Raw genomic sequence first — 25,688 nt, 5'->3', positions numbered from 1 at the left:
AAGTCCCGGACTTGAGACGAACGGAAAGGAAGGACTACTTCTTGGTTTTGAACAAGTGAATGACACACGCTGCGGCTCTTACCACCTTCATTAGAAGGAGAAGATGAGCTAAGTATTGTAGGTTTGCTGGGATAGCTGTCTGCCTGCACCACGGTCGCCACCGCTCGGAAACCCGGCCACTGAGTTCACCAAGAGGAAATTAGTAAATAGTGTCATAAAGACAATTTTGACTATGGCTGGCATAAATGGCGTAAAGTTAAGCGATATATTGGAGTCACCATCATAGGGCTTCAGAAATGGTTTCTTTATCTAGGCATTCTGTTATCAGATCTGAGACTTAGTACGGAATTAGTTATGAGGGACGTAGAAAGACTGCCGTTAGGTTCAGGCTCGTCTTCCAACAGAGAAGGACGTTCTATGTAACAAAGCTCAGGAATTGCCAGCTCTGAGATTCGGAATTCAAGGATCTTGAGTTCAACTTGTCGCGATTCGGGACTTGGAAAGCAGCAAGGCAGATCAGGCATCCTTGGAACTCATGGACATAGCCAGTCCTTCCAAGTCAACTCAGCGCACTTCTGATTTGCTTAATTGACATGAGGCCACCTGTAAGGTATATTTCCAAATGCCCTTAGAACTCATTCTCTGCCAACATCGCGCAATAACGACATTCCCATCTTGTGACTTTGTCAATTTCACAGAGCTGATCCAGCTATACTATAAAATATAGCTATCAAGGAGTCACCGCCAAATGATATTTAGGCAAAGCTGGTGTGCTTCTTTTGATGTGAGGGTACGACGTGATCGACGAGACTCAAATCATGACTGTGTCGCCACAATCTTATATGTTCATGTTACTCATAATATACGCCGGCTTTAACACAACAAGCCGGGCAAAAAAGCTTAGCTTCCCGATTTTGCAGCGCTGAACGGAGTTCCGATTTCCTGGAGTGCGATCTGCGGTATTTATAAGCTGCAAGTTGTCTTCTCTTACGGTCAGACATCTGTTTCATATGACATTTGAATGAAGGTACTGCTATTCATAATGTTAAGTTGTAGGAGTATTTCCAAGACCGTATCTACAAGATCTCGACTTACGGCAACTTTGGTGTCTAGGATTTGCATATATTCTATAGACCAGAGACAGAGGAACGCTTACCCCTGTGAGCTGCATTCGGCCTCGAGGTCTAAAGTTTGGATTACGCAAAAAAATATATGTGACTGTTAGGAAACACACGCCACTCTACCCTTTTGAAACCATAACATCTGGATCTTGATATTGTCCCTATTACCTCTTCTACAGCTTCATCATCAAGTCGTTGTATGTGCCCACAGCATCGCTGGTCCCATCCTCTCTTGGAGTTTTCCTGTTTCGCCTAAGATTGGATCCGAAACGGTAATGATTCATGCTACCATTCATCTGGAGGCGGCTCTTGGCAGTAATCAGGAACTCCAAGGTCTGTTGTTCGGGTCAAATTCGCGGATATGTCGATGTGTTGTCACCAAGCCTCCGAACTATCGACCTCCAATGGCCTTCGGCCATAATCATCCGGAGTCAAGATAGAATGGGGAACGTTCCGTATTATTCTAATGGGACGCTGTCATCTGCCTCGATTGACTGTACGGGTCACTGACACGCCCGCTTCGCCTTCCGATCGGCCACGAACAAACCGGTTAGTTGGCCATAGATTCAAGATTATTTGACTTCGTCCCACACTCTCTGGGAGTCCGAGGGAAAACAAGACTTTGCCCTCGGTCAAGGGACTGAAGGGGAAACTTTGACGGTTAGTGTTGGTTTAGCTGATGCTGTAATTAATGTTCTCCCTTCCTTTCTTGCATCTTCGACACTCCTCACTGAGGAGTCTTCACTCGATGAGATCCCAAGGGGCAAATACCATGGCGGCTTTCTTTTGATACAATCATATACGTCTCTGTACTTTCTTACTCTCCAAGTGTTTCCCCTGGTAAGAAACTCACTCAGGTTTAGCAACATATGGTCCACAAGGCTCTCCTAGAATTTTACCTCTCATATAGGTCAACCATTCTGGGATAGCCCCGTTTCTCTATCGCTTGTCAAGGATTGGTACACTTACCTACCCCACCGAACCATTAGGATGTCCCTTTGGAATCAGGACACCATAGTTTGCAGTACCTGCAAAAAGTCGGAGAAACGACTGTTAAGACAAAATTACTGAAATAACCAGGGTATGCTCATTGGCTCGGCTAGGTGGCCAATCAAAGGCCTACGGTTTGCCGCGATGCACCCTGCTCATTAGATACTACACCAACTACCAAAATATCTTCCTGATGTCAGGAAAGCCTCTGCTTTTGTATACTGACCATCAGACTCCGAAGGCTTTTGGTGACTAAAGATTCATCGACGTAGTCCAAAGACGGTGTCCTTGCGGTGTCACATTTCACTTTGACCACTTCGAGTTCCTTGTTCACGTCAACCCAGAGCTACCTGTTAGATACCCTACGTTTTCTTATCACTATCTCTCCAGGCTGGTGGGCGCTCAAACGAGAAAGAAAATCGAACGCTCGATCAACGGTACAAGTTCATGTGCCTTATTTCGTTAGTAGCGTGAGGACAGCCAGACTTGGAATGTCATATCGTATACTATGAAGAGGATAGGGGCGATTCTGGTCCATATTCCGACACTAATCGGATCCTATTACTCCTTTTCGATTGCGCTTTGAAACTTTGCCAAATACCAGATTATTGCGGTTTCTGACTTCTTCAACAACAACCCTGTTGATAAGCACGTGAGATCCTGTGACGATGCTCCCTGCGGAGGGGTTGTTTTGACTATGATGAGGAGATACGCTCTCTTGCTACCATCCCGTCATGCACCTTTAACGTCACAGCGACCGGCGTCTACCCCATAGACTTTGCTCCCTACTCCGTCGTGGACGAACCCGCGCTGGTACACAGGGACAGGCATCGACACCAATTTGACGACGCTATTGATGCAGTACTGCATACTAAACCAAGAGTTACCATACGATTAGGATCAATATTGAGTTCAGTGACGCCAACCTCTTTGCCACTAATGTAGTTATAAGATGACCGGGAAAGATACCGATAATACCGTCAATAAACGCCGACCACAACAGCGCCACAAGCTTCTTGCGGAATACGTCGGCAGTTCTACGGTTATCCCAAAGATTTGACGAGCATGCTTAGAGACTGGCCATGAAGATCATAGAGTCGGACTCAGACTGTATTGTGCTTGAGGCAGATGTAAGGGCGGCCAAGGGAGTGAAGGCATTTTCCTATGACTATAACAAGCCGGTCGACTATATGGGCAAGTCTAGAAGTAGTTAAGTGCAGGTCGGAGCACTTCACAGACAATGGGATTCCCACTCCGGCGATATTTATGTACGGGACACCGGCGGTTTTTTCTTTCAGCATATAGTTCATCACCAGGCCCTTGTTCAGCTACAGCTTCATTCGCGACTCGATGTCTATTCTAAAAGAGATCAGGGAATTGGATACAAGTTCGTACTTCGATGTAGTCGCCACATTTGTAAGCCGACACATGAAGGCGTACTCCTGCACCGACTCCGTGCTGGGTGCGGCTTCAGCGAGGGATGAGATGGCAGGGCGATTGGCAGTGTCCTAGCTTCAATATTATATTTCGCTCTGGAATATTCTTAATATTTACTATCGTCCTTGTTCCTAAGCGTAACATTTGTCATGGCGCTACAGATCGAACCCGAAGTGGAGGCTAGGGGTTGACTTGCAGGGTCAAATGCGTAGATGCACAACTGACGAACTTAGAAGATGCTGAAGGGTATATCCTCTTGAGATTGTCTTGGCATTTATCATATTTGTGATGTATAATGGTAGGAAGGACACTGTGGTAAGTGCTATCTCGGCAAATTCATAGAATACGATGGGCTTTTGAAGGGGTCCCTGGGTTCAGCTGAAGGATATTGCTGAAGATGGGAGCGGCGAAGCCAAATTTAATCATTGCTACTTCTGAAGTTTTATTCCCTTCCACGAACGGCCCTATTCGTAATTAATAGTCCATAGAATAATAGACAGCCTGCTGATGATGCTTGCGCCATGCCGCTCACACGCCAAGACCTGACATATACTTTCAAGAAGAGCTTGAGCATGGCTGTTGGTTTATCTTGATTGAACTACGGAAGGTGATTCTATAGACACACGACGTAGCTTCTCCAGGGTTAAACGCCCTAGAGATGGGCTTAATGCGATCTAGAGCTTCCCGACAACGTCACATACGGCACGTGGGGCAATCGTAATCGTATGACTTCGAATCTAGCATTGATGTCGAGGCTGTCATAACATGAAACTCACTGGGACAATAGATTCGGCCAGGAATGAAATACCTTACACCGCCCTTTTGGATTATCGACTGTCTTGGGTTGAGAAATGTGAGCTTTATGATTTGATCTTTAGCAAGGGCAAATGCGTAGGTGGCTGAATCAAGGGCTGCAGGAGGCCGACCAAGTTTGAGGCTCCCAGAAAGCTACAAAAACGGCCGCTGGATAACAAGTGGTGGCCTTTTCACTCACATAATGCCAACTCTTTCTATCGTTCCACCAAATTACTACTGCATCACTCAATCATGGGTCCCTCCGCTAAGTCCGTTGTTTCCCCGCCTCCACACCCTCATTTGGAGTTGCTCGATCATGAGGTTGAAATGACAAACGCAATGAAGTCTGTTCCGCTCTTCACGCACAATATTGAGGCAAGGCTTCCCAAGAAAGAGCGTCCAGCTCAGTACGGACTTCTGGCTTCCAACATTTCAAGATTGGGAGGGTCCTCCTCCCGGTCGGCTAGCAGTGATGAACAACTCAGATCTCGGTTGTTCTACAACGTGGCCGCACCTGCTAGTACATTTATCTGCGGGAGCCAAGGATCAGGAAAAAGCCATACGCTGAGTACTATTCTGGAAAATTGTCTAATTTCGTCTGAGGCAAATCAACTTCCCCATCCCTTGGCAGGCCTTGTGTTTCACTATGATACGTTCGTCTCGGATACAGGCGGAATGCCCTGCGAAGCGGCGTATATAGCCAGTAATACGGACGTGAAGGTCAAAGTACTATGTGCCCCCTCCAACTTTCTTCATATAAAGGTGAACCATTTCTTCATATTCGCAAAAGGCTCATGGCTGACCCACAAAGCGCATCTATCAGCACCTCCCCAAGGTGGTAGTGAAGGAGCTGCGGATTAGCCAATCGGACCTGAACACAAGAAGGATGCTAGATTTGATGGCTGTCAGCTCAATTCAGGGTGGTGGAATACCGCTATATCTTCACGTTATTAGTCGCATCCTACGCGATATGCGAATCGCGCAGCAACAGACCAACTCAGCCTTTGACTACAAAGCTTTCAAGACAGCTATCAGCAAAGAGTCCTTAACAGAAGGGCAGCTACTGCCATTGCAACAACGCCTAGAGACCTTGGAAAGTTTCATGGTCACAGAACAAACTTTAGCAGGTGGTTCCGCTTCCAGATCGAAAGTAAAGCCGAAGGAGAAGGGAAACACTTCTGCTCAGGGTGTAGAATGGGACTTGCTTGTAAGCTTCTTTTATGCTGTGATTGAGGATGTCACTAATTATGAAAACCTAGGCTGGAGAACTCACGATTGTCGATCTCTCATGTCCTTGTGTCACGGCTGAGACGGCATGTTCGCTCTTTAACATTTGTCTTAGTTTGTTTCTGGAACGAGAACCGACCATTGGACGCATCGTTGCTTTGGATGAAGCACACAAGTACATGAAAGACAGTTCTGACAGCCAAACACTGACAGAGTCCCTGCTTTCGGTCATCCGTCTACAGCGTCATTTGGGAACCAGAGTTATTCTTTCCACTCAAGAACCCACTATATCTCCCAAGCTCCTCGATTTATGTTCTACTGTCATTGTCCATCGCTTCACGTCACCAACATGGTTCGCCACTCTAAGGCGACACTTGGCAGGCGTCTATTTAGTCTCCGACGCTGAAATGAAAGCCAGCGGTCGAGATATGGTAAACGGTACAAAAGCTAAGAAGGAAAATGACGGGAAAGATTCTTTCTCGCACTTGAACATCAAGGATGAGGATCTGTTCTCTCATATCGTCGGTCTGGAACCTGGTGAAGCACTCTTGTTCTGCCCGAATGCGCTGATCAACATTGGCGCTGCTGGAGCGTCCAATTTTAAACCGTCGTTGATTCACCTTGGGAGCAGTACAATGAAAGTACGCATCAGAAAGAGGATTACCGCAGACGGTGGTCAGAGCATCATGGCTAACTAGTATTATGTTCCTGAAACAAGGGAGTTACAGTACAGAAAGCTGTATGTTTTTCTAGACCATTTTACTCAATAGATAGCAACTTGTAAGACAAGCAGTTTTCAAGTCGCACTCCAGTGGCTTCTCAGTTAGGCATTGCCAAACTGCAAGTGCTGTTATTGCCGCATTTGACATAATCCGTGGTTTTGTACATGTAGATTTGTACATTTAGACCCAAGTCTTGACCTTTCGAAAAAATATTTTAAATTGATCTGATCCCCGCAACTATCTCAGCCCTAAAAAGGAGCACAAATCCAGTTCTGACGACAGGTACAATTAAGATCACGCAGACTGCTATCAAACTTTCCATTCACCGTTTTAGAACTGATTGAAGAAAGCTGTTGAGGATCTGCTCTATTATCTACATATCGATGTAATTGCTGACTGTCGCAGTATCTAATGCTTAGTATAGCTCATAAAGCTAGAGATTGGGACTATCTTGGAGTAGGGCCTCAATCCTAAGGTGTTTCTCCGAGTTATTCGAGAGTTATCGGCTTCTAATAATGATCTTGACATCCGTTCAATCGTGGGTTGCGCCGCGATGACATGTGTCGAAGAGCTCTCCGAATTGCAAGTCTTTTAATATATAGAACTCAGATAGAAGCTCTTTATGGAAATTCTTCGCGCTTGCAACAAATAGATACAGACACTTCAATATCGCCTGAATATTACTTGACGAAACGTTGCAATATGCCAAGAACTCTGTGACAAAGAAGCACGCGTAGAAATATCCTTCATCAAGCAAATAGACAAGTTTCTAGAACAAACACAACAATTGTATACAAGGTAATCAGGTAGCATAGATTGAAGGTATGAAGTACTGCCCCATTGATCTCTAAAGCAAAAGCACCAGTCTATTATCCCACATCCATTCTATAGAACATCCAACATTCCCAAAAGCAAAAAAACAAACTATCACCATACCTTTTCCAAACCGCCAACTCAAACCTAACAAACACGCTCACTCATCGTCACCAGTAAGATCAATCTCAAGACATCCATTCGACAGGGTCCGCGCAGGAAATCGAGGGGGCTCTGGAGCAGGCTCAAACGTCTGAGGCATTCCCTGCGCTGCCTGGTTGATGAACTTTGGGTCCATAATGCCCTGCGCCTTGAGGGTATCTAGAAAGTCAGCATCATTCATCTCATCAACAGAAGTGACATACCGGGCGAGAGATAAACAAAATCGAAACATCCAATGGGTTCTCTGATATCAATAGCGTAGTAGGTAATGGGAACGTTGACATCGACTTCCATGTAGCTATCGCAATGTTAGTCATGGCCTCTTCTAATTAAATTCGCACTTACTCAGTACCGTGAGTTTGCCCATGCCCATTAAGGGCCAGTGCCTTGCACGATGGCTCCAGAGAACGACTGATCTCTTCTTCGAGACAAGGGTGTGCTGAAGGATCTTTTCCGAAGTTCTTTGCAAGCTTTAGAACGACTCGAATTGTGCCCAGAGTCTTCACAAGCTGCATGTCAGCATTGAGAGTCGCAGCAGTAGTACATTCAGCTACACCAATGTCAGTTCTGGATTTGTCAAGATCAAAGGGATACGAACCAGGAGCGAGGTCCCGGAAGCAGAACTCGTGGGAGGTGAGAGACCCATCAGCATGTTGCTGATGACGATACTTGATTTGATCGATGAAATCCTGCTCACGAAGCAATTCTTTATACACAATTGTCTCTTCAATGAGGGCGCCGTCGATGTAGATGGCGACCAAAAGGGTGTCTGTTTCGCTGCCGAAGTCGAAAAGCGGGGATAATCTGAAGCGGACAGAGTAGGTATTCCCAGTCTCTGTCGGGATGAAGCAGCGGGTGCGAGGCACGCCTTCAAACTCAGCGTCGTAGGGGATTGGGCAAGGGGGTTGGTATTCATCCGCTGGCTCACCATTGACGATGACGGCAGTGGAGAAGGCTGGGACTGCAGGAAGAATAGCCATTGCGGAGTCTTGGTGTGGAATAAAGTGGTAGGAAGATACAGATACTCGTAAGAATGATGAAAGTGATTGCGTAAAGGTAAACTTCTAGAAGATGCGGAAGAAGTGTTTGTGGGGAGAAGATGGTTCTTGTCCGGGAGAAACAGAACGCTTTATACGTCTCCGTAGTTCGTTCCATCTCATCGGCTACGCAAATATCATCGTCAAAGTTTGGAACATGTTCAAAGAAATATGCAGCTTGCGATGAGCTACTGCAAGGTCTTTTGTGGGTGGTTATGTACGCTGCAGCTAGCTGAAAGGAGTTCTGCAGCAGCTGGGTAATCACCAAGAACAATTCACCGCTGCGCTGTCAACCTTTGTTTATCTTCAAAGAGGTGCATATGCTGCTTGCTTTAGATCCACTTATGCAGAAGCTCAGTCAAAAGAGAATTGAATTGCAAAAGCGGCAAGCTGCAGCGAAGAGGAGTTCAGCAGGTTCAGTGATACGAGCATGAAAGATAACAATTGTTTGTTTCTTTGCTGGTGGTAGGCCGAGACCACTGTTCTTTGATATGTACTGTGAGTGATGAGACTTGCATCGCGATAGCCTCAATGACGTCGACGGAGTGGCGTCCTTGTCTTTGCTGTAGGCGAGACAGATACGCCGCTGTCTTTCACATGGAGCAGCAAATCCCAGACGTTGACAGTAGTGGTCGCCTTTCGCTTACTGGCTCAGATACATGAGATCAAACCATGGAAAGCACGGTAAGGAAAGGGCCGTGACTATACCTTTTGGAATTTCTATAGATTGCACAGTCAAATGGACGCTCAATTGTTTCATTGTTGCAGCAATACTAATGGTAGCTATGCCCAGTGGCCAACTTCATGATCTCCATGAAGCTATCGCGATAATCATTCTCATACCGTTCCCGTCAAAGGTATTGGCTGAACATCAATATCTGCCAATACGTCTAGCAAGTCAATGAATAGATTCTTGACTTCCACCGGCTTTGATCTTTTCCTCTTTGCCTCGTTAAAGTATGCTCTGGTATCGGCTGTTGCTTTTGTGTTGAAGCATTCTAAACACGTGATTCAAGACGGACCAAGCGTAGATATCATCTTTCGTGATAGATCCAACGATCCGCTCAAGTGTTTATATGGAAACAAAGGTAATGGGTCGAAGCAAAGAAGTATATTGATATCCGGGTCAGACCCCTGTGTCAGCATTTTATTGCGCAAACGCTATAATAAAGACTGCAATGTTCCCCTCATTAAGGTCAACAATGTTAGTTACAGTATGGATGTGAGTATGGTGGGTATAGTGATGTATGCATGAACAAGATCACAACCATACTCTGAGGATTGCACACCTGTAACAATCCATGACAATACATCAGTCGCCGATACAGGCATTTGTAAAACTGCCGCGTGTGAGGCACGTGATGTAAGCCATCAGCTGCCGGGTCTATCAACTCAAAATAACACTCTTATCAAAGTCAGTCCGGGAGTATACCAGCAACCCAGCACAATTGCCCAAGATAAGCTTCACAAGTCTAGCCGGCGAATGGCTTTTGTAGATGCTTTTTTTAATATATCGTTCGTAATGGCCTGACCGGTGACAAGCGTACTGTACCGCTTAGGCGACTTGATGGTTTCAATGTGAGGAATAGTTATCAGAGGGTAGAGAAGTCACCTCAAGTTGCGTAAAGTGGTTTTTCGCCTGGAAGACGGCGTTGAGAAGTGTTTCAGCTTGGGTTTGCTGAAACATTGAGCGTGGTTATCCACGATGATACTGGCATAATCAGAGCGATGGTTGATATTCTTAGACTTCTCGCGCTTAGCTTGGGTCTTGTCAATGGAGCTGAGGATGTTTTGGAACTCTAAAAATTATAGCTGCTAACTTTGTTATGATGATACCAAACTGGAAGTCGCCTGTATGCATGAAATTTAGAATCATAGCGAGCAACGATATCCGTTATGTAAGATTAGTTGCAGCATGTTTATTAGAACCACTTGTAGACCTTCTCACCCTCTCTGCTTGCTTGCCTCTTGCAATTACACCTGTTGAACGTAGATATCCGTATTCGATGACGTTTTATCCGTCTTAACCATTATTATATCTATCAAAAACGACTTGTAGCTTTTTACATCCCCAACGTATCACCGGTACCGATGTATCCAACTCTACTGCCAGATCTAAAGATATCTATCGCTCAGATCTGTACCAAGAGAACATGGAATTCTAATAAGCCAAAGCGATCAAGCTTCCATTGATACTGTTTGGCATGTTTGCGCTGATCATAAAGCGCGTGAGCAGTAAAGCCGTGCTTGACTGAGCCAGCTTGACTGCGCTGAACTTTGCCTGTTTTCAGGTCGGGTGAGCCAACCCGCACTACGACTCGTCATCTCCGCAGACAGTCTCAGAGCGCTTGACTTCGGAGCGATGTGATTCTTCGTTGTTTGTTATCAGATTCACAACTATATATATCAGCCTGTAGATGATAAGTCACCATGAAGTTATAACTCCTACTCTCTAGTATCTTTATTTCAGTTCAGGCAAGCGGTAACCGCCAATTGAAGCAAAGAATCCTTTTGATTGTGCCATCAAGTTTGCAATATCCTGGCCTACGATAGCCGGAATAAGGGCTGTTCTTGCTGATTCCACGTTGTGAACAAATCTCCCTGCGACCTATGCAGAACATAAGTAAGATAAAGGAGGAAGAAGAATAAGAAACATACCATTGAACACTCTCCTGTAAGAGATGTTTCCACAGATACCCGGTAAATCTCCTCCGCAACGGTCTCCGGGGTGTTTGCCTCCAACCCAGAATCCTTCCACTGCTGTGCATAGCCGGCAGTGATCTGTGTCGGAGTGAAGAACGGGGCCACGGCGTTGACTCTGATTCCTCGACTTATCGCAACCCCCTGGCATGCGCGGAGGAGACCTATGACACCATGCTTGGATGCGACATAAGCGGCCACGCCGGTGCCCCCGAAGTATCCAGAAGTTGAGGCGATGAGCACAATCGACCCGGCGTCGCCGTCTACTCTGGGCTTGCTCATGTAGTGCATGGCTAACCTCAGAGCTAGATAAGATATATCAGCATTGCTAAGTCTGAAAGAAGTATATCCAGAGTCTTACTGTTAAGTGTCCCTTTCAGGTTGATATCGATTACTCTAAAGGCTTCCTTCGATTCCATCAGTTCACCGTGTTCGTCAACCTCATCAAGTGAAAAGGTGTCCTTCCGCTCCATAATCCCAGCATTAGCCACTACAATATCGACTCGTCCAAAGCGCTCAGTCGCCTTCCGGAATAGCGATGTCATATCGTCCCAGTTGGCAATATCTACCGCTGTGAAAACGGCGCGAGAAGGATGTCGACAGGAGTGTATGAGTTCGTCGGCTGCATCATGGGCGCTGGCTAAGTCGGCGATTACCACTTGAGCTCCATGAGCATTGTAGAGTCGTGATGTCGCAGCCCCAATACCTCTAGCTCCTCCGGTGATGATGACTGTCCTGTTTTCCACTGACATCATGGTGTGTTGACCTGAGATCGAGGTTGTTCAATCAAGGCCACGTCACGAATCTGAAAGATGTGTGAAGTTAAGTAGGCTCTTACCAAGATGTTTCTTCGTACCCTGGAACAATTGGTTTGAACAAGTGTCAAGGAAGCTTTAATCATCAGGTGACTGGGAAGCTAAAGAATGGCCATGGGGAGACTAACAGCACTCCGGGAAGAAGAGGGGGATGCATCTTGTAGTGGATCTAGCAAATGTAACGTGAGGACGGGAAGGATCATCAATTAGTAAGAAACTAGAGAGGGTTGGTCATGGCTACGATGTTTCTTCTTCAAGAACGTACAGTACTTCAATACCCCGCAAACGTTGTCCTACCCCGCAAGTTTGCAATGGATCAACCGCATGGTGCAGAGCAAACAACCACCTTTCTAAGGTTAGGTCTAGCCATTTCGGCTGCCGAAAGATGACTTTGGAATACTTTTTAGCCTTTTCGGTACTTCTTGTGTGTAGGATGTAACAAATTAAGGTGCTTCTAGGTCAGCGGGTACTACAGATGCCCGAAGCTATGTAAAGTTTCTCCCTTCCAGGCGGCTCGTTGAACTCTGGCGGGGAGCCTAGCACTGCCCCGATCATCACGCGGCATTTATCAATACCATCAGGGAGATAAAAGCAAGTACACTCACCCATGACCAAACAAACATAAACAGTATCAATTAGTTACGATTTAGGAGCCTTAATTTACGCTATTGAATCTTGATCTTGGAATACGGAGGGAAAACATTGCGTGTATCTGCAGAATGAGATAGTCATTGAGTAAAAGTCCTTGATTAAAGTATACATACTAAGGGGAAATACTTCACACATTCCGTGAAAATCAAATATATTTAAAGGATAAACCTTTATGACGCATAAGCTAGTTCCGGATTGAGCTAATCTGTGAAAATGGTGATCCGGAGGTTGCCGTCCCCTAGCGACGAGTATCGTTTGACCACAGTCAAGATCAGGACGTTACGAACTTCTCCACGACCCGGTTAAACAGTTCTGGATTCTCCCAGAATGCAAAATGACTTCCCTTTTCGGCCTTGGTAAAGATATACTTCTGAGCCCCCGGGATCTGCGACGCAGCCCACGTGATGCCTGTCGCGTTGTTGAGACTTGCGTCACCTGCAAGAACCAACGCAGGAATGTCAATCCTCGGTAGGACATCCCGCCAATCCATAAACGCGTGGTTGATCAAGAGCTTAGCGGCATGGGCGTCGCTCATCTTTCTATTCTGCTTAATCATCCAGTCCAAATCGGACTGGGAAATGGAGGATGTAAACATGCTCTTTATGAAAGGTACCAATTCATTTGTGAGATTCGCCGAGAATGTATACACTTGTGCAGGCGAGAACAAGGCTGCTGACCAGGTATTCCTTTGCGCCTGCGTCCAAGTCGGGTCCTGCACCAATACCGAAGATTGGTCGTCGATAACGAAGCGGGAAACTCGCCTGCGCTGAGCAGGATACTGGTCCCAGAAGGCCCATGTAACGGACGAGCCCATGGAGTGCGCTATGATACTGACGCCGCAGAGGCTAAGAGAGTTGATAACATCGTTGAGGTCTGCGCCAAAACGACTAAGACGATATCCAAAGTCTGGCTTGGCAGAGTCGCCGTGGCCGCGCATGTCGTAGGTTGTTACGCGATAGCCGGCCGAAGAGAAGTATTCAATCTGTTTGTTCCACTGCGCAGCGGTCTGCCGCCACCCAGGGATGAAGAGCAGCTGCTGGCCAGAAGGTGGGCCTGCCTGGATATACCGTAGTTCGACGCCGTCCTGAGTGGTGACGTTGCCTATTTTCAAGTGAGGCACTGGGCCCAGTTCACGAGGGTTTCCTGCGGTCGAGGCGGCCATGGCAGCTACCCAAAGACTGGTGAGCAAGAAGATCTTCATGCTGGCTGTTGGTAGATGCAATGTAACTTGAGATGCTAGGGCTTTGGGTACCAAGCAAAGCAAGCTGCCAACAACCCCATTTATGCACTTCGTACTTACTGACGTCTATCTCTAGGGTCATCTCATCTTCCCCAGATTGAATTGCAGCTGCGGAGCCTAGCGCTGTCCCTAGCTCGAATCTGTCGTCGGAAGTCGTCTAGATTCCCCGTGGGGCCGGTATCCGGGGTACAGGTGCTTATTTGCGGGGTAGAACTTGGATCGCGGGCGGGGCTAAAAGCTCCAAGCAACATGTAACTGGGTTTCGTCGTCGGCCGCGCAATTTCATCCCGAGGTGTTCGACTACCTACCTATATTAACCTGAGGATTATGGAGTATTGTAGTATCTGCCAAAAGATCTTGGTGTCTTCTGCCGCTAGTGATGCGCAGCTGCAAGGAGGTGCCTTCCTTCAGGCAATACCCATCGCAAGCCTGCCTGACTACGAAGCTAAGGGACTTCTTGGGCGAGGATTCGTCAAGAGCAGACATGGGAAAGACTGGGTCATTGGGGTCCATTGTAGTCGTTGGGAAATAGTCTAGACTCTACGGCCATGCAGGGTTCCCCGCGTTCAGTCACCGTAGGCCACTATCGCTGTCTACAAAAGTTTAAGTCCGTCAGATAACACGAAAAGCTCTCGTGTCCAATGACATCCACGATTGCCCACTTACAACTGCAACCACTCCGGGGAGACTAACATTGCTCCGGTCCTGGGCGAAACAGGCGGGGATGGCTTCCTCTGCACTCACTTACCCTGCCTCGATGTCTAAGAATCGTAAGGCAACAGGACGTGTTAAGAAGAAACGCCTGCAATAGATTCCACTTATTAAAAAAACGACAAATGCATTTTTCTTTCTTACTCAGGTGCAACTTACGTCTGAACCATATACCTAAAGTGCTCTAAGCATTATCATGGAGAAGCAGGGAGGTGCTCAAGGCTTCGTTGCCGGCGCTTTCAGCGGTGTTGCTAAAGTTTCCAGTAAGTAAGATATCCGGCCATTGCACTCCTTGGCTAGCACCACTAACCTATGTTCTGCAGCGGGACATCCTTTCGATACCATCAAAGTCCGTTTACAAACATCGAGTACATCGCGCTTTCGCGGTCCATGGCATTGCCTTCATGAGACCATCAGTCAAGAAGGGATACGAGGCTTATATAAGGGCTTCACGCCGCCACTGATCGGGTTTGTGTTCATGGACTCCATATTGCTCGGTTCATTCTCTATCTACCGTGATTACTTCAGGAGCACATGTCCAGAAACTTCATCACCTGCAAAACTCCCGTATTTGGACGAATCAACAAGATCGTGTCTAATACACGGGGTCTCAGGAGGTTTGGCAGGATGGACAGTCAGTCTCATCGCAACCCCCATCGAGCACATCAAAGCACGACTGCAAATACAATACACAACGACAGGAGCCCAAAGATTATATTCAGGACCATTTGACTGCCTTCAAAAGGTCTTCACCGCACATGGAGTGACTGGCGTGTATAGAGGCTTTTTCTCCACCATCATCTTCAGAAGTTTCTTCGCCGTCTTCTGGTCAAGTTACGACCTGCTCAGCCGTCAAATGCAGCGACGTACCAACTTCAGCACTCCTTTAGTAAACTTCCTTGCTGCCGGCTTTGCCGCGCAGATGTATTGGCTAACGGGGTATCCTACGGACGTTATCAAGCAGCGCATTATGACCTCGCCTCTTAACGGTCCAAGGTGGAGTTGTATGGATACTGCTAGGACTATTTACAGAGAAGCTGGATGGAAAGGTTTCTGGAGAGGGTTTCTCCCTTGTATATTGAGGGCATTTCCTGCTAATGCCATGTCTATCGTGGCTTTTGAGGCATCTATGCGTGGAATGACGCGTCGTGTTTATGTAGGAGACTTGGATCTATAAGCTTTGGAGAAGAGTCTATCTCATTCTGATGCCAGGATTGTAGCAATTACTGTGGTGTGTACAGCTGCTTATAGAGCCTTACAACGCTGTTACGGGCACGAATCGTAACAGGCAACGGCAGAGATAAGGGATGGTTGGCTGGTAGTGGTGTTGATGAAAGCCCAGTCTGATGGTATGGAGCTTAGATCGGATTCGACTGCCGTTCGGTGGCGGTAATACAAAGCCGCATCCAGGAACAGGGTTGATGGTACAGGGTGACACAAAGAGGTCTTGGGCTTACCTCTCAGCTCCTCAACGCTAGTGGTCCCGGCATTGCCGCCTCAAACTTCGGCCGGACAGAAGCCAACGCTCGTGGCGTAGCACGCATGTGTTCCTGCGTGAAATCTCATGTCCACTCAATCACATCTATTGGCTATGGATGATGTACTCGCGGCGAGTTCCAATTTGCAACCCCCCACCCCCTCTTCAAATTTCGACCAAGCTTGATAACTAATATAGCTAATGGAACTACTGAAAACCCACCTCTTACATACCAAGTACCCTGTACATGTACCTCAAATGGATAGAAAATATATGACGTCCAGAGTGATAGAACATAACTAAATCATCCAGCTCCGACCGTTAACCTTCTCACCCTTTACATTCTTACGGTGATAGTAGCAGCAGAGCGCTAAAGCAATGCATGCCGACATGGCGGAGAATCCACCGTTCATTCCGTGACCAAGCCTGTAAAAAGGCTTATCTTGAGCACGGTAGATCCATACACCGATGATCTGGCCTGGGCCGGAGAAAGCGACATTCAGTCCAACGGCGATAGACATTGCCGTGGTGTTGCTCACGTTGTCTCCAATCCACGCGTTCATACTTGGAAGACCAGCGAACGCACCACACGTACTGATAACCAAGAGAACGTAACGAGCCGTAAAGTGCTCACCTGGAAGGGCAGCTGAAACGTGGCGGGTTAGCTTTGGTAAGCCCATCAGATGAACGGGGGGGACTACTAACCCAAGATGACAAAGGAAACGCAACAAGTGGAAAGAGCAGCAAAGGTTACTGGGCCGCGAACTCTGAGATGGTCAGAGACGAAAGCAGAGAGGATGGAGCAGATGAAGGCGAGTGCATATGGAGGCACGGTAAAAAGCTGCGCGCGAAGTCCTACAAAACCAAGACCCTCAACAATAGTTGGCGCGAAAAGAGACAGGGAGCTGATAAGGCAGCCAATGCCGGTATAGGCCAAATAGTGAGCATACAGTCTGTAGTCGCAGAGGGTCGCTTGAGCATCGGGCCAGGTAATCTTTTGTTTACTGGGCGAAGGACATAGTTAGCGCTGTATCTCACCAGAGAACAAGCCGGATAAGGGACAATGGCCTACCTGCTAGCCAGTTCACCAAGTCTTCTAGCCTGGAGGCGCTTTTCGTCGGTGGTCAGGAAGTTGCAGTCCTCTGGGTAGCTGGGTAGAAAGAAAAAGACCAAGATACCCAGAATCACTATTGGTCACATCTGTTAGCGGATACGGCCAGGCATTTTCCAATATGATACAGTGAAAATAGTCGACTACTCTGCTACTGACATACCGGATGGAATTCCCTCGATGATAAACAGCCAGCGCCAAGCCTCCAGACCTCCCACCATGTTCATGTGTCCGACACCATAGGCAATGCATCTGTTTTCTAAAGTCAGCATTACTAACAAAATAAGTAAGATGAAAAGATCTAAACACTTACCCTCCAAATGCTCCAGCTAAGGAGGCGCTACTGAGAAACGTAGCAATGCGTAGAGCACGCTCCTCTGGCTTGTACCAAAAGCTGAAGTAATATATCATTCCGGGGAAGACGCCTGCCTCAGCAGCGCCCAGGAAGAATCGCATTGCACTAATACCGGCGAAGTTATGGATTCCACCGATACCTGTGCAGATCGATCCGAAGACGAAGATGAGGAATCCGAGCCACCTGGAGATAGATGTCAGTCGGGGGTTTTCGAGGGGGAGTAAGGAGGGATTCGTACCGATTCGGTGTGAGTATTTTGAGAGCTAGATTACTCGGCGTTTCGAAGACGCAGTATGCTACAAGGAACAACATGAGAGCTATGGTGTACTCGTACTTGGACAGGTGTAACGAATGCATCAAGTCGTCTTCCGTGTCTGCGTTTAGGATGCGAGCGTTGCCTTTTTTTGGACGTCAGCTGGTTTTCAATCTCGAGACATATGAGATAGGCACTGGAGGGAATGCCACAAAGGTTATAAGAGGTGAAATGGGATTTAATACCGATATTAGATCGATCCAAATAGCAGAGCAGATACGTCAGAGCTGTGACGGGAAGAAAGATCATGTCAATTTTGCGAACCATCCTGGAAAGTATGTATCCGTCAGTAAAATAGAAACTCATTCGCGCTGAAAAAGATGGCATTTTCACTAACCTCTTCTCCATCGCCAGCTCATCAGGAGTCAGCGATAGAACGCCTTGCTCATCGCGGCTCTCGAGCATCTCGACATCGATGGAGTGCTTTGGAGAGCTCATTGTGTTTCTGGTACTGGAATATACCTGTTACCAATGAGCGTATGTGCTAAGTTCTCTCTGTTGATATAGGATCTTAGCTACAAGCGTATAAGTGCAAAAGGTGAAGATTGCAAGAAAAGCAGGCCTGAGCAGTGGACCTTGGATAAACGTCCGCTGAGATATCCTAAATGATCGACAACGAGAAGCGAGATGCAGGCGTTTAAATACTCCACAAAATATCCAGGTTCCCCGCGTCCACCCCCGCTACTTTACTTACCCCATGCGCTAAGATCATCATGCGATCTGGGGTATTCTGGGGAAACTCTCTAGGAAACCAAGGGCCGGGGAGGGATGCAGCACTCCGGACAGTCTACACTAAAGCGATAGCGTTATTTCTTGGCCCTGTGACGCTTGTCAGAACTGGCGTTTTCTGGAGAAGATTTCTGGAATCTTAAAGGCCGCGGGGGGAGACGAAGTACTCCGGACAGTCTGAACTAAAGCGGTAGCGTCTGTTCTACGCCCTTGAGACTCGTACAGCACGTTACACGCTACGTCATATCGATATCAATAGAGCAGGCTGGATTGAGAGTGCATGTCATTTCCCAGTTTGTCCTTCTTGACTGGTTTGCCCTTCTTCTTTACGGTCATGCAGTCAGGTCACCAAAGGGAATGGAACAGACAGACGCTGATGCTTTGTAATCTCAGGTGCCTTCTCGTGCGATAAATAGGCTCGATTCTAAGAAGGTTCAATCTTATTTTCTTCCCATTCTGATCACAAGAGACTCATCACCACCTAATTCATTCAACAGCGATCGCTATCATTAAACATGGAGTCCTGCTCAACACATCCTGACCTTGCAGGCAAGGTCGCTCTAATCATGGGCATCGGACAAACGCAGACAGCATCAAAAGAGTCAGAACTTTGGGGAAATGGCGCGGCCATTGCCTATGCCCTTTCCAACAACGGCGTGACCATCTTTGGATGCGATCTGAACCTTGAAGCAGCCAAGCTCACCGAATCTCGGCTCCCCGGACCTTGCGATGTCATGACGGCAAACGTTACTTCATCCTCAGATGTCAAAGCCGTAGTCGATGCCTGCTTCAGCAAACACGGACGAATCGACATACTCATTAATAACGTCGGGTTTCCCGTTGCAGGAAGCGCATCTACGCTGTCTGAAGAGGCGTGGGATGACCAAATGGCCGTAAACCTGAAAAGCGTCTTTCTCGCCTGTAAGCACGTTCTACCTATCATGGAAAACCAGGGCTCAGGATCTATTGTCAACAACGCTTCCATCGCCGGTCTTCGATCCCTTTCAAAGCCCCAGATCGCTTATAATGCGGCAAAGGCGGCGGTCGTACACTTCACGCAGGTTACAGCTACTGAATATGCACCCAAGGGCATCAGACTAAACTGCGTCGCGCCGGGTATCATGTTGACACCGCTGATCCAGTCTTGGGAGAATTCTGAGGACAGTGAGCAGAAGAAGATGTATAACAAGATTATGAGCAGTAATGTCCCACTTGGAGCGTTGGGAGACGCGTTTGATGTGGCAAACGCGGTGTCGTTTCTTAGCAGTAATGCTGCCAAATACATAACTGGCCATACAATAGTGGTTGATGGCGGCCTGACAATTACTACTGCAGTGTAAAAGGATACAGTATACCTTTATATTAACTAGCTACTTGATAATACTAAGATGGCGGTATACTTCCATAAGCCTTTCTATGAAGTTCACAAAGGTGATGAACAGAAGTGGGCAGGCCTGTGCCACTGCGTTGCTCTTATTTCGCAGTAGGCAGCTCGGTGGCGGAATGCTAGATCATGGCTCTGTGTGGCAGACCACTGGCAAGGAGACCCGGACTTTGTTCTGACTTGATGAAGAGACTTAGTTACACACAAGACTGTCCGACAGGAAAGGAATCATATTCATCATGGTTCTCGTGACCACGCAGTTCTACACTATGCTCAAGGAATGCATCATTATGCTACCGTCTGTACCACCCACCGAGTCTTAGTGACCGCAACCTCTAGTCGATATCACTTCTCCTTGTTGACTTGCTCATTGCCATGGGTTCCACTTCCTGCCTCGGTGTAGCCACTGGCCGCAGAGTTGCGAGACTCGCCTCTCTTCAACGCAACCCACGTGTTCCAGCTTCCATCAGTGCCGCCTGCTCCACTGCATCGCCAAGCTTGAAACTCTTTCTCCTGACCCTGGAGTCGTTCCTAGCTACGTCAGCACGCATGTTCACTACCACGGCGGCCGCGTACTTACGCGCATCTCAGGCGAAAGGTTGCCTCCGAATGTACGCCGCGCCTAGTGGCGAGTAAGGGTAGACCTGAACTTGGAGGGCGCAGCCTCTTGCATTGCCGTGGCGATGACTTTATCCGCATCTTGAAGGGCGGCGGTGTTGCTTTCGGCTTGAGCCTTGAGCGCCATAGTGTTGGGATATCCTTGAGTGTCAAAGAGTTGCTTTCTAATGTGCAGGTGATTCTTGGCGTCGGCGGTGAGAGGGCAAGGCTGTGCTGTGGTGTTGGTGTGAGGGGATTCTCGCGAGGCTTCGGGCTGCGGGTTGCTACGAAACAGTTCGTGATGGCCTGGCACGTGACATATCTTCGAGATCCGGAATTAGGATTTTTCCTGGCTGCCAGTGTTGGTATCTGCCACGGGATAGTTGTCCTGAGATCCTTGGGGCAAGTCATCGGTTGTTTCGATGTTCATGAGATCAGAATTTATACTGTCGTTCGAGCTTTGCCTTCTGGAGCTCATCACCGAGGCCTCTGAGGGCTTGGTAAACCACCGATAGATTTGTAAGTGGGGATTGTAGTTATGTGCCTTCTCTGTTATTGGCCTATTTTGTATGCCATTTGATAAGCGACAGTATGTCCAAGTTCGAAATGGCCGATACCATAGGTCAGGCCAACGTATGCACCTCTGAACTAAGCCATCAGGGGTGCTATATCCTTGGAAAAGCTTTGTTTATAGTTCTCTATGTCATATTCGCTTCAGGTAATGGTCTCTGGTTGTCGAGGGCTTCGAGAGGGGTATAAGTGTTGGAGTCAAGAAATGTGAGTTCAGGCCACCCTCTCAATCCAGATTCCCATCACCTTCGCGTGAGGACATTGCCGGCGAGGCTCCGCCCGTCGACCTCTTGACACGCACTGGTAATCCCCGAATTTCCCGAAGTGCCGGGTGACGCTACTGTCCTCAGTGTCATCATATACGGTGGTGCAGGCAATCCACGTGCAGACCCTGCCAGTTGACTAGTGTCAGTGGCGAACTTTCCATCTCCGCTTCTATACGAGTTGCTCCATCCTTCTCTCCGCGTGCCTAGTGACTATCGTCAAATCTCACAGAAGGGAAAATCATGGCGATTCCACTGCTCGTAGAGATGAAAGATATCCCCCGCTCGCAATCTGAAACACCAAAACGATACTGCGATGTAAGATTTGAGATACCAGGCACCTTTCTCGGACAGATGCTTTCCGTAGGAGAAGTCAACAAATTCCTCAGCAAGAGCATACGGCAGTTGGGGGGGGTTCGAGAAACAATAGCTCAACTGCAACGTTCATTGGGTGTCGACATCTGTTGAGGTGAGACACTGCTAGTCGCAGGCTCCAGAAGGGGCGACAGCAATATTGAGAGGTGCAATCGATGCTATCGCAATCTCAGCGTCTCCATGTCGCGTCGATGGAGACGAAATGGGCCGCGACTGCTAACGGTGAAAGAGTCTCGGAGGAGAAATAGCGGTGTTGAGAGGCGACATTGAGGCCATTGTGAACCTCAGTGTGTGTTTTTGTGGCGCAGCAGATGGACGGACTTATCGCTGTTGATGGTAAGGGGGAAATATCCTCTAGAACGGTGGTGACAAGTCAAGAAAGGCGACAGCTTCGTCTTGAGGCCGAGCCGCCGAGAACAGGAACTTCGCTCGAGGTGTACCTCTCACACTTTTTCAGGATGACCGAGAATGACTAATTTTGAACTAAAATTCATTTTGAATGGCATGGCCTGACCAGGAAAACAACATCTGTCCGAGTTGGACTGCCTCATCTTGTAAGTCTTTGGCCACCATGTCTAAATCAGCTATTCCACCGCATATGTCATGAGCCAGCCTGACGAGACTGCTTGCAAGGCATATGTGGTATTTATAATATAACCCGTGGGGGGGATTTAATAAATGTGACTGACTCTTGGGTAATTGCCGCACAACGCGCATTTCCACTCGCCTCTGTGATCGAGTTGGGATTTGGCATGCCGTCCTTCCCTCCCCTTCTGATTGGATCCAACGTAAAATACTCGTGGACACTTTCGTGACCCTGATGACATATATTTGGTGTTTGTGATCGAAATACCGACTTTGGGAACTTCTTTATGGCCAACCCATGATGAGGGCTGTTTGATGCCCCGCGACGTCTCCGGTCGATCCAGGTTATCAGGGCACATACGGACATTTGTTGATCATAGAGGGTACTCTGGATCTCAATGCGGACCGAGAATCCAGCCAAGAACTGGCGGCCAATATCCGCTCCAATACGTACTATTGGGGTCCGTTCTTGTCCAACACGTAGATCACCCACCGACCCGAGCAAACTATGATCAGTACACAAGTCACTGCAGCGGGAAGTTGAGGTCGCACGCAAATCCCTTCAAAAATAGCAATTTCCCCATCTTCTATCATAACAAGCAAGATCCCAAGTCCATCTACAACGCTAGCAACATAGGTAAAGCCTTCCGAAGCTCGCATAGTTCCCTCTCACCTACCGTCCTGCAAGATGTTTTCCTCCCATCACTCACATCCCAATCTACTCCTTATTGAACGCGTCGACCTCTGCGACCATTGTGAAAAGGATGATATGAACGGCCTTCGGAAAGTCTACGACGCTTGGCAGCAGGTTGAGTGTCCGTGTCATCATCATCAACACGTCCTCGCCGAGCCCTCTTCTCAGCCGTTGAAGGACCCAGCGTCAATCGTTCAACACCAAGTCGCAAATTTTGCTCAACGATAGTACAATCACAAGGCGAGATGTCAGTGAGTTCCTGCTGTGGTGAAATGGCCTGAGGCATCGCTGACTGGTCGGATGGGATCGAACGATCAATCTCAGCGACACTGGCTTGGGGTATTTGGTCGAGATCGGGCTTGGGCTCGGTCATGACGGGTGATTCTTGTACGGGTTTCTTCTCCGCCTCTTCAGACACATAATCCCAGAAGCGAAAGTAATGTCGCTTGAGTGAACCGATGAGAGAAGTCATTGTTGATCCAGGTGCGTATATCAGCTTTGATGTATGACAGATAAGGATATTCAGAAGTGAGGACTGTAGACTCAGTTGTAATCAATTGCAAGTCAAAGCACGGCTGGGGAAAAAGCTTTTATATTTCGAATTTCGATGGTGAATGCGATGAATCTTGGTGCTATAAAGCCTTTGAAGAAGTGGATGTGAAGAAATCTTTGTACTGTAGCATCTGCATGATATGTAAAAAGGACGTCAAAGAAAGCTGTCTGCAGTTGCCCTTTGCTATCATTCAAGATCCTACGATCTTTAACAATTGCCAATTCACTGACTGGCAGCTGGTGAAACCTTTGCGATGCTCTGACGGGTGAAGATGCTTGATCTGGAGCGGCCATTGTAGTCTGCCAGAGGTGGGAATGCGCCAAACAGATCAAGTTGGAAGAATGACTGGTCGAACTTCCTTCGCAAGGTGCTTTACATACGATAGATAGCAAAGAGCTCACCCGGGCGCCTCTAATGGCGTCTTGGTGATATCCTGAGCACCCAATCTCCATACTTCTTGCGGGATCATTGAACGTATTGAGCACAGCGGCGGACTGTTACGTTCATCACCTATCCCATGCCATGCATCGTTAGCTAGCTGCCTTCTCAAGGACATGGCGTGGATCGTGAATCCCAATACGTTTCCGTATTTTGCGTCCGGCTTGCTCCTGCACTGACTTGTATGAGATGATAGCTGTGACAGATTCGGGTTCGTCACCTTGAACATCTCACAAGGAGCGGGAATCGGGATAGACGATCTGACTCGGGTATCCGATTGACGAAATCTGTATGAACCTCAATGAATCATCGGCGTTGTAATTGAGGCTGAAGAGATGAGTTTCTGACATCTGAACAGTTTGCCGTGTTGTTGGTCTGAGGATGCAACGCGCAAGCCAGCCTCTTCTTCATCGCAAGACTCAATCTCACATCCTTTGCCGTTGTCTCCTCCATCGCTGGAGTCCACCACCAACATTGCCATCGGTAAGGGCTCGGCTGATCGCTTCTGCGATAATCTGCGAGGTGTATTGGTCCTCAGAGAGTAACGCAACGGGGTCCAACGACCAACGGGAGCATGAAACCTCCTCCCACCAGCAATATACGTAATGGTGAGTTTGATCGTGAATGGCATCCCTCGGCTGCGTTTTCTGCCGAGACCTGCATGATAACGAGAGTTATTGCTTATTGCAGAAGCCGACAAAAGTGTATCGTCATCAGTATCGACGGCCAGGTCAGCTCCAACCCCAGGCCCTGATCACCATGCTGAGAATCTCACGATGGCTGATGAGAAGGCTCGAACCGGCAACGACGCTCTCGATCTCGCGGTATGGCAGTTCGCTGTTGTGGTCAGGCATGGCATGGTCCCCCAGACATCGATCGACATGCTCGAGGATCTCCTTGTTCAATGCCGGATCACCCCGCGGTCTTCTCTTCTTCCCGGCCCGTGAGAAAGGTATTTCTGCGGTATCTCTGCAGAGCTGAGTTCCTTCAATGTCACTTACAAGACCTTCGCCGCGTCTGTTACCCTCCACCACGTACAGTGTGGGACGCCTGGGTGGAAAGGAAAAGATCGAACGCAGGGCTGTACAACATCCTCATGCAGACATGTCCTTGCAAGCCATAATCACTGCACGAACAGGCGCAAAGGTGTGGATGTCGGTCCAGACGCATATAAGTAGGCTAATGTGAGTACAGGATCATGGTGATTCGTGACGGCGTGAAGTTTTAGAAAATGGGTGCCCAAGACAGGGTCTCCAATTGCAGTGAAGCCTGGGCCGTCGAAAAGAAGGTTGAGCAGAGGACTGTTGATGTGCACAGCAAGGCAACTAGCAGCCACTTGACGCCCAGGAACCGAAGCTGAAGTCTGGGAGTAGACTAATGAAGACCTCGTGAGCAATAGCGTGCAGACAAACCAGTGTCAATCTGAAACCACCACCTAGTGAAAGTACCCCGAGAGAGGGTGCTTATCGATAGACACCATTGCGGCACATGTACCCCCGACGTCGATCAGGGTATCGTTCACCTCAGCGCGCCGAACTACCCAGAGTTTGTAGTGTATACAGAGGTGTTCATGAATGAACTAGGCAAAGCTGGGTCCCATCCCTCCGTGCTGCTGATCTTGCAGTTTATCTTGCATGTTCTTTTCGATTGAGGTTCGAATCGGGACCGTTTGGCGTTATGGAGATTGCTGCTTGAGTTGATTTTGGTAGGATGTCATATCGGGATTCAAGACTGAGGTTGGTCAAACTGAAATGACATGGCGTATGGTGAGCAACGTTGGGCTCGAGGCATCAGCTCTCCGTTGAAACCTTGCACAGCCATTC

General features: G+C 47.9%; 10 protein-coding genes across 10 annotated transcripts; 4 read left to right on the top strand and 6 right to left on the bottom strand.

Moving 5' to 3' along the window:
• Positions 1-4,595: 4,595 nt before the first annotated feature.
• Positions 4,596-6,268, top strand: FMAN_15346 (uncharacterized protein; the record flags this gene model as incomplete). Its single annotated transcript, XM_041824941.1, has 3 exons — positions 4,596-5,105; positions 5,155-5,550; positions 5,603-6,268. The coding sequence occupies 3 exons, from the start codon at positions 4,596-4,598 to the stop codon at positions 6,266-6,268; spliced, it is 1,572 nt and encodes a 523-aa protein (XP_041690371.1).
• Positions 6,269-7,265: 997 nt separating this feature from the next.
• On the bottom strand, positions 7,266-8,247 carry FMAN_15345 (uncharacterized protein; the record flags this gene model as incomplete). The annotated part of the gene is made up of 4 exons (XM_041824940.1): positions 7,266-7,426; positions 7,471-7,565; positions 7,613-7,817; positions 7,866-8,247. The coding sequence occupies 4 exons, from the start codon at positions 8,245-8,247 to the stop codon at positions 7,266-7,268; spliced, it is 843 nt and encodes a 280-aa protein (XP_041690370.1).
• A 2,518-nt stretch (positions 8,248-10,765) lies between these two features.
• On the bottom strand, positions 10,766-11,756 carry FMAN_15344 (uncharacterized protein; the record flags this gene model as incomplete). Its single annotated transcript, XM_041824939.1, has 3 exons — positions 10,766-10,912; positions 10,963-11,309; positions 11,366-11,756. The coding sequence occupies 3 exons, from the start codon at positions 11,754-11,756 to the stop codon at positions 10,766-10,768; spliced, it is 885 nt and encodes a 294-aa protein (XP_041690369.1).
• Positions 11,757-12,741: 985 nt separating this feature from the next.
• On the bottom strand, positions 12,742-13,671 carry FMAN_15343 (uncharacterized protein; the record flags this gene model as incomplete). Its single annotated transcript, XM_041824938.1, has 1 exon — positions 12,742-13,671. The coding sequence occupies one exon, from the start codon at positions 13,669-13,671 to the stop codon at positions 12,742-12,744; it is 930 nt and encodes a 309-aa protein (XP_041690368.1).
• Positions 13,672-14,617: 946 nt separating this feature from the next.
• On the top strand, positions 14,618-15,598 carry FMAN_15342 (uncharacterized protein; the record flags this gene model as incomplete). The annotated part of the gene is made up of 2 exons (XM_041824937.1): positions 14,618-14,684; positions 14,745-15,598. The coding sequence occupies 2 exons, from the start codon at positions 14,618-14,620 to the stop codon at positions 15,596-15,598; spliced, it is 921 nt and encodes a 306-aa protein (XP_041690367.1).
• A 599-nt stretch (positions 15,599-16,197) lies between these two features.
• On the bottom strand, positions 16,198-18,115 carry FMAN_15341 (uncharacterized protein; the record flags this gene model as incomplete). The annotated part of the gene is made up of 8 exons (XM_041824936.1): positions 16,198-16,544; positions 16,604-16,902; positions 16,971-17,085; positions 17,173-17,261; positions 17,323-17,547; positions 17,603-17,762; positions 17,863-17,945; positions 18,015-18,115. 8 exons carry the CDS (start codon positions 18,113-18,115, stop codon positions 16,198-16,200), a joined length of 1,419 nt encoding a protein of 472 aa, XP_041690366.1.
• Positions 18,116-18,921: 806 nt separating this feature from the next.
• On the top strand, positions 18,922-19,746 carry FMAN_15340 (uncharacterized protein; the record flags this gene model as incomplete). The annotated part of the gene is made up of 1 exon (XM_041824935.1): positions 18,922-19,746. One exon carries the CDS (start codon positions 18,922-18,924, stop codon positions 19,744-19,746), a length of 825 nt encoding a protein of 274 aa, XP_041690365.1.
• Positions 19,747-20,135: 389 nt separating this feature from the next.
• On the bottom strand, positions 20,136-20,489 carry FMAN_15339 (uncharacterized protein; the record flags this gene model as incomplete). The annotated part of the gene is made up of 2 exons (XM_041824932.1): positions 20,136-20,321; positions 20,373-20,489. 2 exons carry the CDS (start codon positions 20,487-20,489, stop codon positions 20,136-20,138), a joined length of 303 nt encoding a protein of 100 aa, XP_041690364.1.
• A 2,416-nt stretch (positions 20,490-22,905) lies between these two features.
• FMAN_15338 (uncharacterized protein) lies at positions 22,906-23,346 on the bottom strand (the record flags this gene model as incomplete). Its single annotated transcript, XM_041824931.1, has 1 exon — positions 22,906-23,346. The coding sequence occupies one exon, from the start codon at positions 23,344-23,346 to the stop codon at positions 22,906-22,908; it is 441 nt and encodes a 146-aa protein (XP_041690363.1).
• Positions 23,347-24,641: 1,295 nt separating this feature from the next.
• On the top strand, positions 24,642-25,077 carry FMAN_15337 (uncharacterized protein; the record flags this gene model as incomplete). The annotated part of the gene is made up of 3 exons (XM_041824930.1): positions 24,642-24,808; positions 24,870-25,011; positions 25,060-25,077. The coding sequence occupies 3 exons, from the start codon at positions 24,642-24,644 to the stop codon at positions 25,075-25,077; spliced, it is 327 nt and encodes a 108-aa protein (XP_041690362.1).
• Between the last annotated feature and the right edge of the window lie 611 nt (positions 25,078-25,688).

The sequence above is a fragment of the Fusarium mangiferae genome (genome assembly GCF_900044065.1).
Source record: "Fusarium mangiferae strain MRC7560 genome assembly, contig: FMAN_scaffold019, whole genome shotgun sequence".
Taxonomy (NCBI): Eukaryota; Fungi; Ascomycota; class Sordariomycetes; order Hypocreales; family Nectriaceae; genus Fusarium; species Fusarium mangiferae.
The sequence above is the reverse complement of the archived record's forward strand: the minus strand, read 5'-3'. Positions and strand labels throughout refer to the sequence as shown.